Genomic DNA, 14,292 nt, shown 5'->3' on the forward strand with positions numbered 1-14,292 from the left:
TCTTATGCATATTTATACATACATATATTTCTGTATCCTTGTATGTAGGTACAATAAAGGACAGCAATGATACATGGGAAAGGAGACAGGAATTAAAATTATTTTGTTATAATAGGGTACTCACTATCCATGAAGCAGTATAGTGTTCTATGAAAGTGGACTTGGATTAGTTATAAATGTATATTGCAAAATTTCGGGCAGTCACTAAAAAGTGAAAAGGTGTAACTAATGAGCTAAGAAAAGAGAGAAAATAGACTCATGTGAAAAGTCTCAGTTACTACTAAAAAGGCAGAAAAATAATGGAAGACAAAAATAGGAATAAACAAGGACAACATATCGAAAACAGTAACAAATATGGTAGATATTAGTCCAACCGTATCAATAATCACTTTGAATGTCAATGGTCTAATTGTACAATTAAAAGACAGAGATTGTCAGAATGGATCAAAAAGCAAGGCCCAAATATATGTTGTCTACAAGAACACACTTAAATCTAAAGATACATATAAATTAAAAGTAAATGGATGGAGAAAGATATACCATACCAACATTAATCAAAAGAAAGTGGGAGCAGCAATATTAATGTTGTGAACTTCAGAGTCTGAAGAGTTACCAGGGATAAAGAGGGCATTGCATGATGATGAAAGAGTCATTTCTACAAGAAGACAATGGTCTTTAATGTGTATGTGTCTAACAGAGCATCAAAATACTTGAGACAAAAACTGATAGAACTGCAAGGAGAATTAGATAAACCCAGTACTATAGTTGGAGACTTTAATACTCTTGCATCAGAAATAGACAGATCTAGGGGCACCTGGGTGCCCTCTCAGTCATCTGAGAGTCCAATTCTTGATTTTGGCTCAAGTCTTGATCCCAGGGTTGTGAGATCGAGCCCTGTGTCATGCTCCACACTCAGTGTGGAGAGGTTCTCTCTCTCCTTCTGCTCCTCTTCCCGGCTTGTGTGCTCTCTCAAATAAAAATTTTAAAACTTTATTAAAAATAAATAGGGGGCTCCTGGATGGCTTAGTCGGTTAAGTGTCTGACTTTAGAGCAGAAATCAATAAAATTGAAAACAGGAAATTAGTAGAGAAAATTAATGAAACCACAAGGTAGTTCTTTGAAAAGATCAGCAAAACATATTTTAGTCTATTTGGACTGCTATAACAAAATACCACTGAGTGGCTTATAAACAAGTTTATTTCTCAGAGTTTTGGAGGCTGAATGTCCAAATTCAGGGCACCAGCACAGTCAAGTTCTGGTGAAAACCCTCTTCAAGTTTGCACAACACTGACTTCCCACTGTGTCCTATCATGGTGGAATGGGTGAACTAGCTTTCTGGTGTCTCTTATAATGGCACTAATCCCAATGGTGAGGGCTCTTGCCTTCATGACCTAACTGCCTCCCAAAGGCCCCATATTCTAATCCCATCACTTTGGGGGTTAGAGTTCAACGTATGAATTGGATGGGAGGCACCAACGTTCAGACCATAATGAGTAAAAAGTCTCTAGCCAGTCTAAGGGAAAAAGAGAGAAGTCATAAACTATTAATATCAAAAATGAAAGATGGGACATCACTGTAGATCCCATGGACATTAGAGAAATTCAATCAATAATTAATAACCTTTCCAAACAGAAAATACCAGGTTGACATGGGTTCACTGGTGAATTATACCAAACATTTAGGGATAACATTATACCAGTTCCCTATAATCTCTTTCAAAAGAGAGGGAGAGACAGGGAATCCTTCCTAATTAATTCTATGAAGCCAACATTATCCTAATACCCAAACCAGACAAAGACATTAAAAGAAAACTACAGACCAATATCTCTCATTTACATAGATGCAGAAATCCTCAACAAAATATTAACAAATCAAATCCCAACAATGTATAAAAAATTATATACCATGACCAAGTAGGATTTATCCTGGGAGTGCAAATCTGGCTCAGTATTTGAAAGTAAATAAGGCATCACATCAACAAGCTGAAGAAGAAAACCACACAACCGTATCAATAGATGCAGAAAAAGCATTTGACAAAATCTGGCACGATTCATCATAAAAACTAAGTAAACTAGGAATAGAGAAGCGCCTCCTCATCTTGATAAAGTTAAAGCCTATCTACAAAAACCCTACAGCTAACATCATATTTAAGGGTGAAAAACTCGAGTTTTCTCACTAAGATCAGGAACAAGGCATGGAAGTCCCCTCACCACTGCTTTTCAACATTGTTCCAGAAGTCCTAGCTAATGCAATAAGGCAAGAACAGGAAATAAAAAGTATGCAGATTGAGACGGAAGACACAAAACTGTCTTTGTTCACAGAAAACACGATCATCTACATAATCCAAAATAATTGACAAAAAAACCCTCCTAGAACTCATAAGCAATTAAAGCAAGGTTGCAGGATATAAAGTTGATATACAAAAGTCTATTGCTTTCAATACAGCAACAATGAACAAAATTTGACCTTAAAAACATAATACTATTTCCAGTAGCACAGAAGAAAGTGAAATACATAAGTTAAAAATACAACAATGTACAAGGCCTATAGGTGGAAAACTACAAACCTGATGAAAGATATCAAAGAACTAAATAAATGGAGAGATGTTCCATGTTCATGAACAGGAAGATTCAGCATTGTCAAGACACCAGTTGATGCACCTGGGTGGCTCAGTCAGTTAAGCGTCCAACTCTTGATTTCAGCTCAGGTCATGATCTCATGGTTCGTGAGATCGAGCCCTGAGTCAGGCTCTGCACTGACAGAGCAGAGCCTGCTTGGGATTTTCTCTCTCCCTCTTTCTCTGCCCCTCCCCAACTCATGTGTTCCCTCTGTCTCTTTCCCAAAATAAATAAACATAAAAATAAAAAGATGTCAGTTCTTCCCAACTTTATAGATTCAGTGCAACCCAAATAAAAATCCCAGCAAGTTATTTTATTTTCAACACAATACTGAGGAAAGAGGGTAAAGACCCAGAATAGCCAACACAGTAGTGAAAAAGAACAAAGTTAGAGGACCAGTACCACTCAACTTCAAGACTTACTATAAAGCTACAGTAATCAAGACAGTGTGGTGTTGTCAAAAGGACAAATAGATCAACAGAATAGAATAAAGAGCCAAGAAATGGACCCCGATAATTATAGTCAACTGATCTTTGACAAAGGAGCAAAGGCAACACAATGGGGTAAAAATAGTCTGAAATTTTCAGCAAATAGTTCTGAAACATCTACATGCAAAATAAAAGGGGGGCACCTGGGTGGCTCAGTCAGTTAAGCCACCAGCTCTTGGTTTCAGCCCGGATCATGATCTCATGGTTTGTGGGTTTTAGCCCCATGTCAGGCTCTGTGCTGATGGCACAGAACCTGCTTGGTATTCTCTGTCCCTCTCTCTGTGCCCCTCCCCTGTGTGCATGTATGCACAAGTGCTTTCTCTCTCTCTCAAAATAAATAAGCCTTAAAAAAAAAAAAAAAAGAAAGAAAGAAAGAAACATAGACGAAAAGAAAAAAGAAAAGAAAAAGAATGTAGACGAGATTTGGACCTTACATCTTTAACAAAAGTTAATGCAAAGTGGGCCACAAACTTAAATGCAAAACTAAAAAACTCCCAGAAGAGAACAGAAAATCTAGATGACCTTGGGTAGAGAAATGACTTTTTAGGTACAATGTCAAGTATTATCTGTAAAGAAATAATTGATTGGATTGGAAAAAATATTGAAGCTCCACTTCAATATAATTAAAAATTTCTGCTTTGTCAAAGACACTGTCAAGCAAATGAAAAGTCAAGCCACAGACTGGGAAAAAACAGTTGCAAGAGATATAGGACTGAGATATAGGATATAGGATAAAGGACCGTTAGCCAGAATATATAAAGAACTCTTAAAACTCAACAATAAGAGGGGCGCCTGGGTATCTCAGTCAATTAAGCACCCAACTTCGGCTCAGGTTATGGTCTCAGGGTTCGTGGGTTCAAGCACCATGTCGGACTCTGTGCTGACAGCATGGAGCCTGCTTGGGATTCTCTCTCTCCCTCTCCCTCTGCCCCTCCTCTACTTGCTGTCTAAGTAAACAAACAAACAAACAAACTTAAAAAAGCCAACCTGAAAAGCCAACATGCATTTGCTTTCAACTATATGATATTCTGGACATGGAGATAGTAAAAATCAGTGGTTGCCAGGCAGTGAGGGGAGGGATATTTAGGGCACTGAAACTATTCTATAGTACAGAGTAATCTACATAATGGTAGATATATGTCAAATATTTGTCTAAACCCATAGAGTGCACAAGGCCAAGAGTGAATCCTAATGTAGACTATGGTCTTTGGGTGATGATGCGTCCATGTAGGTTCACCAGTTGTAACAAATATACCACTCTAGTGGAAGACGTTGATAACAGGGAAGTCTGTTCATGTGTGGGGGCAGAGGGTACGTAGGGAATCTGTATACTTTCTGCTCAGTTTTGCTGTGAACCTAAAATGCTCTAAAAAATAAGATATTTTAAAAAAGAGATAGTGTATTCACTACTATACAGTGAAGTATAGTGCTTCACTATACTGCAGCAGCACATATACTAAAATTGGGACGATGCAGAGAAGATTAGCATGGCCCCTGCACAAGGATGACACACAAATTCATGAAGCATTCCAATTTTTTAAAATTAAGTAAATAAATAATAAAAAGAGAGAGTTATGGGGGGTGGGAGGGAGGGGAGGGTGGGGGATGGGTATTGAGGAGGGCACCTTTTGGGATGAGCACTGGGTGTTGTATGGAAACCAATGTGACAATAAATTTCATATATTGAAAAAAAAAAAGAGAGTTATTGGTTCACGCAACTGAAAAGTCCAGGGCTAGGGCAGGCTTCAGGCATGGCTAGATTCAGGGGCTCAGTGATGCCATTGTGATGCAATCTTCATCTCTCAGCTTTGCTTTCTTTCCTCCAGTAGTGGAGCTCCAGGGGCTCCAGACTTGATCCCTAGTATAAAAACAGAGGCTCTTTACCACTTGAAAATTGCCCGGGTAGGGCTTTTACGGTCTAGCCTGAGCCTATGCCTACCCCCAGAGTTAGGGAAGGGAGAGTCCCTCCCTTCTCAAGAGGAAGACTGAGGTCTTGTTGCCAGAGGAAGGGAGACCTAAGTTTTGGGCCTGTGAAAGCCATAGGGCGGATGATCAAGGCCTCTCCAGCTGTAACATTTGATGTTTCCAATGACAGCTTCCTGGCAGGTTGGAGGCAGAGGCTTGAGCCTGGAGGCTTTCTGCAGAGGGAGGCAGTGTGGTTTTTTTGTTTGTTTTTTTATTAATTTTTTTGTTTATATTAGAGAGAGACAGACAGACAGAACGTTAGTGGGGAAGGACAGAGAGAGAGGTAGACACAGAATCTGAAGCAGGCTCCAGGCTCTGAGCTGTCAGCACAGAGCCTGATGTGGGGCTCAAACCCACGAATCATGAGATCATGACCTGAGCTGAAGTCAGACGCTCAACTGACTGAGCCACCCAGGCTTCCTGGAAGGAGCCAGTGTTTAAACTGGGCTTTTGAGGTCAGGTGAGATGGCTGCAGGTAGCTGAGAAGGTGCTGGGCAGAGTGGGAACAAAGGTGGATGTGTTTGGGGGCTGCCGAAAAGATGGGTTTGGCTGGACAATGGGTGTGTGAAGATTGGTCTGTGAAAGTATTTTGCGGCCAGACTGGGTCCTGCTGGGATCTGGATCCTGCCCCCAGATTTCCCAGCCTCGCCTATACTTGTTCCTCTGGGTGTTAACATCTCAGGAGGGAACCTCCCTGGGGTGGGGGAGGCTGTGTTTCCAGGTCTCTGATGCCCACCTTCTCCTAGGCGTTCCTGGTCTATGCTGCAGGTATCTACTCCAACATGGGCAACTACAAGTCCTTTGGCGACACCAAGTTTGTTCCCAACCTGCCCAAGGTGAGTTGAGGGAAGGCTGGGGAAAGTGAGGAATTGGGGGCCAGTGGGATGGTAGAGAGGCCTGGGCACGGGCGTCCCTCACTGGCACTGTGGAGACCAAGCACATCCGGCAGATGGAGTTCTTACACCAGGGCTCTGAGCTCTAAATGCATACATAAATTGCGTGGCCGTCTTGTTGAAACGCAGCTTCTGGCTGAACAGGTCTGCAGCGGGGCCTGAGCATCGACATTTCTCCAGCAACACCAACACCGCTGGTCCATCGACCGCACTTTGAGCCGGAAGGTCTTAGGCTGTGGGAGAAGGGCTGCGGGGTGCGTGTGGAGGGTCCAGAAGACAGCCTTGGGTGGTGTGGCCGAGCCAATGGCCTCTCCGCTCCTGCAGGAGAAGCTGGAACGTGTGATCCTGGGAAGTAAGGCTGCTCAGCAGAACCCGGCAGAAGTCAGGAGCCTCTGGCAGACCTGCGGGGAGCTCATGTTCTCTCTGGAGCCTCGGCTTCGACACCTCGGGCTGGGGAAGGAGGTGAGGCCCCCCAACCATACAGGAGAGAGGAATGCTTTGAAGCTACCTGGCATGGAGGGAAGGGTACCTGATAGGCAGTGGGCTTTGCCTCATAGTCTTAAGGCCGAGCTGCTCACACGACTGTGGGCTTCAGTTTTGTCATTTGTAAACTAGGAAGCAAGCTGGATGGAATGCTTTCTTTCCTTTTTTTAATACTTAAAAAAAATTTTTGTTAATGCTTATTGTGTATTTTTGAGAGAGAGACAGAGCATGAGCAGGGGAGGTATGGAGAGAGAGGGAGACACAGAATCTGAAGCAGGCTCCAGGCTCTGAGCTGTCAGCACAGAGCCCGACACAGGGATCGAACTCACAAGCTGTGAGATCATGACCTGACCCGAAGTCGGCTGCTTAACCGACTGAGCCACCCAGGCGCCCCTGGATGGAGAGCTTTCTGAAAGCCCTTCCAGTTCTGAAGTCTGGGGTGGTGTGTGCAGAAGGGAAGGAGAAGAGCCAAGAGTGAGAGGGAGCTGAGGAAGGGAAGAAGGGAGAGGAGGGAGCCTAGGCTTCCCGCCCCTGGAGGCCACGCAGCAGCTGCGTGGTGTGAGGGATGTGACAAGCCTGTGCGAGGGGCCAGCCTGTGAAAGACTGGAGCGGAGCTGCAGGAAAGCTAGAGACGGACCTCTCTTTGTTATTTGTGTTGCAGTTTTTCCCCCAGGAAAGAGATGGAGGGGGCAGGGTGGAGGCTGCTGGGAGGAGGTACAGGAAACCTGGGGCTGTGGGGGGAAGTGTGCCGGGAAGGGAGTCTCCCCACCTCAGCAGTTCCTTCTTCCCGTCCATCCCCTTCCTCAACAGGGAATCACCACCTATTTCTCCGGGAATTGCACCATGGAAGATGCCAAACTGGCCCAAGACTTTCTGGACTCACAGGTTTGAGGACTGGGGACTCAGGACAGTGGTTTGACGGGACCCCCTCATCGCCAGCACCCACTCTGGGTCTCAGCTTGGACCAGAGACACTGGCATCTTGGGTGTTTGAGGCGGACAAGACTTGGGAATCCTTGTCCAAGAGTTGGCCTGGCCCCAGTGAAAACGACATTCCCACGCGTGGCTGTGACAGAGCTGCCCCCGCCCGCCCCAGACTGAAGGCCTTAATGACAGCCTCAGGGCAGGACGACACAGAGCATCAGAGCCGCTTCCCGTTGGGCCCTGGCTTCCACATGAAGCCAACATGAACCTCCCAGAAGCTGTGTGACCAGTCTCACGTCTGCTGCCTCACAGAGCCCTGGGTTAGCTGAGGGCATGCAGTGCTGGGCACAGTCGGGTCAGCACTTAGTAAACGTTAGTGCTCAGCGTGTAGAGCAGAACTGGAGAGCCTGGCCCGCCTGCCCACCTGCTCCCCCCACCCCCATCCAGCTGCCTTGGGCAGCTTCCCCCAGCGGCCCCGGCCTGCTTTGCTTCTGTATCTTCTCTCCCTGGTGTGACCCTTTCCCTGCTCCCACCTTGCAGCCCCCTCTGGACTTTACCCTTCCCCAGACCCATGCCCTGGTCTTTTCCAGAACCTCAGTGCCTACAACACGCGGCTCTTCAAGGATGTCGACCAGGATGGGAAGCCCCGCTATGAGGTGCGGCTGGCTTCTGTGCTTGGCACGGGTGAGCTGCTTCACACACCCCTTCTACTCCTACCTCAGTGCTCCTGGACCAGGGCAGAGGGGGCTGGACTGAGGACAGGGGCTGGTGGGTTATGCGGGAGCTGCAGGGAAGAACGGTCATAATAGTCACGGCGCATGTTGATTGCAGACTCACCGGGTGCCGTGCTCTGTGTACAGGGGTACCTGTGAGGGAATGCTTGCCCCAGTGCTGGCTGTGACAGTAAAGAAATGGGGGGAAACATGACGACAGGGAAAGGGGTTCCGTTCCACTTGGCAGATGTTACTGCTCTAACATCTAACGGGATGTAACTGCTCTAACGGGAGCCGTGTTGGGCATGATCCCCATCACAAAAAATAACAACCTGCGTAAATAATGGGAAGAGGGGCTGGGCCATATGCCCCTTGACAGCCTAGAAGAGAAATCCAGACTATACATCAGTGAAGACCATATATGTCTTGGAGGCTGGGGGGAATCTAGAAAGTTTGAGATGGCTAACGTACTAAAATCTGCTTCCTAACTATCAGGTACCCTCAGGGTAAAGCCCAAATCCACCCCTAAGGGCTGTATCATTCAAAACTCTTTTTTTTTTTTTTTTAATGTTTGTTTATTTTGAGAGAGAGAGAGATAGAGAATCCCAAGCAGGTTCTACACTGTCAGTGCAGAGTCCTACATGGGGCTTGATCTCACAAACCAAGAGATCATGACCTGAGCTGAAACCAAGAGTCGGAACACTTAACCAACTGAGCCACCCAGGCACCCCTGTCATTCAGAACTCTTTGCAAATGAAGAATCTATTTCAAATTTGCCTGAACCAGAACCCAAGTACTTAACAGGCTTGGGTAATTAAGAAGCCTGGAGTAGGATGGCTTCAAGCACAGCTGGATCCAGCTGCTCAGACAGTATCCTGAGAAATTTCTCTCTCCGTGTCTTGGCTCAGCTCTCTGACTTCATCCATGGCATGTTCCTCCCACACGGGGCCTGATAGTGGACCAGCCTGGCCAGTCCAGCAGAAAGAGAGCCCTCTTCTCCCAGAAGTTTCTTCATAAGGTCTGGGAATGGCTCCAGTTTCCCTATCCTGCATACCATATTTATCTGTGAACCAATCCCTGTGGTCAGGGACGGATATCTAATTGTCTAGACCCTGACCCCAAGCCTACTTCAGAGCCAGGTGATGAGGTCAGCCCCTCCCACTCACCTGAACCGGAGGTGGTCCTGGTGGAGGATTCTCAGAGGAAAGTTGGGGTCTGTTCCCAGGTGAGAAGGAAATGTATTCAGTATGGACAGAAATATCGAGGTCCCTGTGAGGGCCTTTGCAACCTGGCCCTCCCTTTTCCACTCACTTGCCTCCTCCCAGCCCCCAGCCTCATATTCCTGCAAGCCTTCCACTTAGACTCTGTGCCCCAGCCACACTCAGCAGCTTCCAGTTCTCTGAAAACCCCTTGTTCTCATGCACGCTGTCCAGGACTTGGCACAATCTGATCCCTTTCCCACCTCAAATGCTTCCCTCCCTTCGCTCATGTGATGAATACCTACTCATCCTTAAGACTGTGCTTGAACATCACCTCCAGGACCTTTCCCTGCCTTTCGATGACTTTCCTTCTCTTTTCCCACCAGCAACACCCAGTAATTCCCCAGGTTTCTTGCAGTTGCTGTTGACTACAGGCTCCTCAAGGGGAGGAATTGTAGGTTTCGTTCACCAGTGTCTCCCCACTGGCCAGCACTTGGCAGAAACTCAGATATTTGTTGTCTGAAGAGGTGAAGATGGCTGGAGACCCACGCTGCTGGTGGAGGGAACAGCGTGAGCCCCAGAGCACGGCGGAAGGGGAGTTTAAGGATTGGCGAGTAGTTTGATTTGACTAAGGAAAGGGATATTGGGTCCGGGGGAGGAGAAGCTGGACTTGTACTTACATATACTCTACTGCGTACAGGACAGTGCCTGAGAACACCGCTCGGAGCCAGGCTGCCTGGGTGTACCTGTTGTGTTATCTATTGCTCTGTACAGATGCCCCCCAAATTTAGTGAGGGAAACCCACCTTTTCATGCTCACAGAGTCTCCGGGTCAGTAATTTGGCTGCGGCACGGTAGGAACAGCTGGTCCCTGGTGACGATGTCCGAGGCCTCAGCTGCGAAAACTCAGAGGCTGGGGGGTCATCAATAGCCAGGGGTTTGGAATCACCCGCAGGCTGTCACTCACACATCTGGTGGAAGATGCTAGCTGCTGGCCGGGACCTCAGCAGGGGCCAAAGCATCCCATGTGGTTTCTTTGCGTCAGTCACGGTGGCTAGGGTTCCCAGAGAGCCGGGCAGGAGCTGTGTCACCATTTATGACCTGGTCTCAGCATCACTTTTGCTATAGTCGCAAGTCTGCCCAGCGTCAAGAGGACGGAAAAGGGCCCCCGCATCCTAATGGGGGATGTCACATTTGGGACATGGGAAATGTCACATTGGGTCATGGGAAGCACCATGGTTATCTTTTTTTCATAAACATAATCTAGAAGTACATCGTACTGCTCAGGAACAACAAGCAAAACACTACAAATCACAAATTCGGTGGCATAAAACAACACACATTTATTTGGCCGCTGTTTGGAGGTCCAAAGTCAAAAACAAGTTCCAGAAGGAACTGGAGCCTCCAGGGGAAATACTCTTTCAGCTTCACCTTCTAGAGGCTGCCTGCTCTCGTTGGCTCATGTCCCCTTCTTCCCCTCTCTCCAACCTCCTTCTCATCACGTCTCCTACTTCCTGTTCACCCTCTTGTCTCCTTGTAAGACCCGCTGTGATTACATTTAGGGGATAGCTGTCTTTAAATACAGTTTGCCACCCTAGGTTTGAATCCTGCTCTGCCATTTGCTGCCCGTGTGACCTTTGGAAACTTACTTTACCTCTCGGTGCCTTTGTTTCCCCATCTGTAAAATGGAGATCACTCCCCCTAGAGCTGACGTGAGGCTTAAATGAGTTAACATGTGTGCAATACTTAGAACATTTCAAAAAAAATTTTTTTTTTAAATTTTTTTTTAACGTTTATTTATTTTTGAGACAGAGAGAGACAGCGCATGAACGGGGGAGGGTCAGAGAGAGGGAGACACAGAATCTGAAACAGGTTCCAGGCTCTGAGCCATCAGCCCAGAGCCCGACGCGGGGCTCGAACTCATGGACCGCGAGATCATGACCTGAGCTGAAGTCGGACGCTTAACCGACTGAGCCACCCAGGCGCCCCTCAAAAAAATTTTTTTAATGTTTATTTATTTTTGAGAGGGAGAGACAGAGCATGAGCAGAGGAGGGGCAGAGAGAGAGGGAGACACAGAATCTGAAGCAGGCTCCAGGCTCTGAGCTGTCAGCACAGAGCCCGATGCGGGCTTGAACTGAGAGACCATGAGATCATGACCTGAGCTGAAGTTGGACGCTCAACTGACTGAGCCACCCAGGCGCCCCAGGAACATTTCATATTATGGGGGTGCCTGGGTGGCTAAGTTGGTTGAGTGTTTGATTCTGGATTTCGGCTCAGGTCATGATCGTAGGGTTGTGGGATCAAGTCCTGTGTCGGGCTCCTCGCTGAGTGTGAAGTCTGCTTAGGATTCATTCTCTCTCTCACTCTCTCTCTCTCTGTCTCTCTTCCCCCACCTTCTGCTCCTCTCCCACGCTCATGCACTCTCTCTCTCTCTCTAAAAAGAGAAAAAGAACATTTCATATTAGGTAATATATGTATATTTGAAGATGAAAGTTTATACTAGTTTCCGTAGGCAGTGGGGAGTTGTGGAAGATCTTAGAATAAAAGAGAGTCACGGTGCGAAGCCTGCTGGGGTGTTTTACACTAGCAATCCTTCTTCCCTCAGAGTCTGCTCTGCATTCCGAAATGACGTCCAGGCTGAAGAGCTATGAATTCCGTGGTAACCATTTTCAGGTGACGCGGGGGGACTATGCACCTATCCTCCAGAAGGTGGTGGAGCACCTGGAGAAAGCCAAGGTAGGGCTGGCTGGGGGCTGAGGCGTGCCAGCTCCAGATCCCTCTGGGCATCAGAGACAAGTCAGGACAAGTGGGTGGCCTGAGACTGACCGACCCTTGCTCCCCCCCAGGCATATGCAGCCAACAGCCGGCAGGAACAGATGCTGGCTCAGTACATAGAGAGTTTCACCCAGGGCTCCATCGAGGCCCACAAGAGGGGCTCCCGCTTCTGGATACAGGACAAAGGCCCCATCGTAGAGAGGTGAGGCACGAGCCTTCACCCCGGCTGCCCCCCTCCTGCCTGCCCCTTTTCTATCTCTGCCCTTTTCTCCCCCAGTTACATCGGGTTCATCGAGAGCTACCGAGACCCCTTTGGTTCCCGTGGAGAGTTTGAAGGTAACTTCTGGGAGAAGGGGGTCAGCTTACAAACCCTTATCCCATGTCCCCTGAGAGTTCTCCCCTCCCCCCTTGGCAGTAATAACAACAATAATCAGAACCAGTGTTGATGATTTACCACGTAGCCCTTAACTGTATTAGCTCCTTTGGACATCATCGTCCCATGAGAATTGCTATCCTCACTGTACAGAGGTGGTTACAGAGGTTGGTGAGTGGCTAAGCCTGGAACCTCGGCTCTGAGCCACTTTGCTGTTCTGCCTTTGCTGTCTGGTCCAGAGCCCAGCTTTGCCACTCACCGGCTGTGTGACCTCCCCAGCTGTGTAAACCCAGAGATGAGCATCCCTCACTCCCTTTCAGGTGTCGTGGGAAGTGAGGTATTCTTTGTAGGCTGTCAACGCAATGCCAGGCACATGAAAGGTTCTGGGTGAGTGGGAGCATAATTAACATCATGATTGTGAACTTGACTTGGCTGCTGTCATCCCAGGGCAGGTGGGAAGCTGCCTTAGCCTCCATGTCTATGCCCATATCCCCAGGTATCCAGCCTGAGAATTTAGACTTCTGTGCCAAGCCTTATCCTCCCCAGCCCCTGGAGATAGAGTCTGAACCATCCAGCTGCTAGAAGCCAGAGAGATTAGCGTGGGAGGAGAGAGGAAAGCCCCAACAGCCCCTGGGGGCAGCTTAGATCTGAGCTCATAGATGCAGGCCGAGGGGGCAGGTGATGCAGGTACCAGAGGGGAGGACAGGTGTGTGCACCTGCAGCTTCTGTGCCTGGGTCCTGATTCTCCAGGCCTCTCTCAGGATCAAGACCCCAGAATCTCCTAAGCAGCCTTGATCTCAGAGGCTCCCCTTTTTACCCCAGTTCATTGTGATTATTAGAAAACTAGTCCATGTTCGTGGTCACAAATTTTGAAAGTAGAGGAAAAAAAATCATCTGTGATTGCACCCACCCCAAGGTTAAAATTGGGAATGTACATTGTGGTTTTCATTTTTATGTAGAGCTGTAAATGTTTAAAAATGTGTGTGGGGGGATTTAAAAATCCATGTTGGTTGTAAGTAATTGGAACAATACCTGAGTATGTAGGATACAATGTGAAATTTCTCCCCTGTGACACTCCTCTCCAGAGGTCACCACTGTTCACAGTTAACTATAGGTCTTTCCAGAGCTTTGTTTAAGCGCGCGCGTGCGCGCGCACACACACACGCAACTTTTAATTCGTCCAGGTAAATGAGGTCATGCTGTATATATTGTTCTGCCACTTGCTTTTTTTTACTGAATGTTTTGGATATCTTTTCAAATCAGTATGTATCGACCTACCATGTTCTTTTTATCTTTTTTATTTTTATTTTTTATTATTAAAAAAATTTTTTTAATGTTTATTTCTTTTTGAGAGAGAGAAAGACAGAGTGCAAGCAGGGGAGGGGCAGAGAGAGAGAGAGAGAGAGAGGGAGACACAGAATCTGAAGCAGGCTCCAGGCTCCAAGCTGTCAGCACAGAGCCTGACTCAGGGCTCAAACTCACGAACTGTGATGTCATGACCTGAGCCAAAGTCGGATGCTCAACTGACTGAGCCACTCAGGCGCCCCAATATTCTTTTCAACTTACTTATTTATTTTTTTAAGTAGGCTCCACACCCAACGTGGATCTTGAACTCACGACCCAAAGATCAAGAGTCACATGCTCTACCAACTGAGCCAGCCAGGCTCCCCCCATGTTTTTTTCAGTAGCTGCATAATATTATAATTTCCCATGACATTCAATATTGTGCTACATGTCTAACAGTTACATGGTGTGCCATCATATAGCTGCCCCCTAATTTATTTAACCAGTCCCTGAGATTGCTTTTTCTTCTTTGCTATTTTATTATATTAAAAAAAATTTTTTTTACCTTTTATTTATTT

The 14,292-nt window shown here is 46.9% G+C and overlaps 1 protein-coding gene and 1 pseudogene across 5 annotated transcripts in view; both read left to right on the plus strand.

The window, feature by feature from the left end:
• DPP3 (dipeptidyl peptidase 3) overlaps nt 1-14,292 on the plus strand; it is a 38,353-nt gene that overhangs the window by 7,788 nt on the left and 16,273 nt on the right. For all 5 annotated transcript variants that reach the window (XM_045485938.1, XM_045485939.1, XM_045485942.1 and 2 more), the window contains exons 3-9: nt 5,818-5,907; nt 6,289-6,426; nt 7,258-7,332; nt 7,961-8,054; nt 11,888-12,018; nt 12,129-12,259; nt 12,335-12,393. In XM_045485938.1, the coding sequence (XP_045341894.1) occupies nt 5,818-5,907; nt 6,289-6,426; nt 7,258-7,332; nt 7,961-8,054; nt 11,888-12,018; nt 12,129-12,259; nt 12,335-12,393 (718 nt within the window). The remainder of the gene's footprint in view (nt 1-5,817; nt 5,908-6,288; nt 6,427-7,257; nt 7,333-7,960; nt 8,055-11,887; nt 12,019-12,128; nt 12,260-12,334; nt 12,394-14,292) is intronic.
• LOC123602875 lies at nt 4,533-4,645 on the plus strand (annotated as a pseudogene).

The sequence above is a fragment of the Leopardus geoffroyi genome, chromosome D1, assembly GCF_018350155.1.
Source record: "Leopardus geoffroyi isolate Oge1 chromosome D1, O.geoffroyi_Oge1_pat1.0, whole genome shotgun sequence".
Lineage (NCBI taxonomy): Eukaryota > Metazoa > Chordata > Mammalia > Carnivora > Felidae > Leopardus > Leopardus geoffroyi.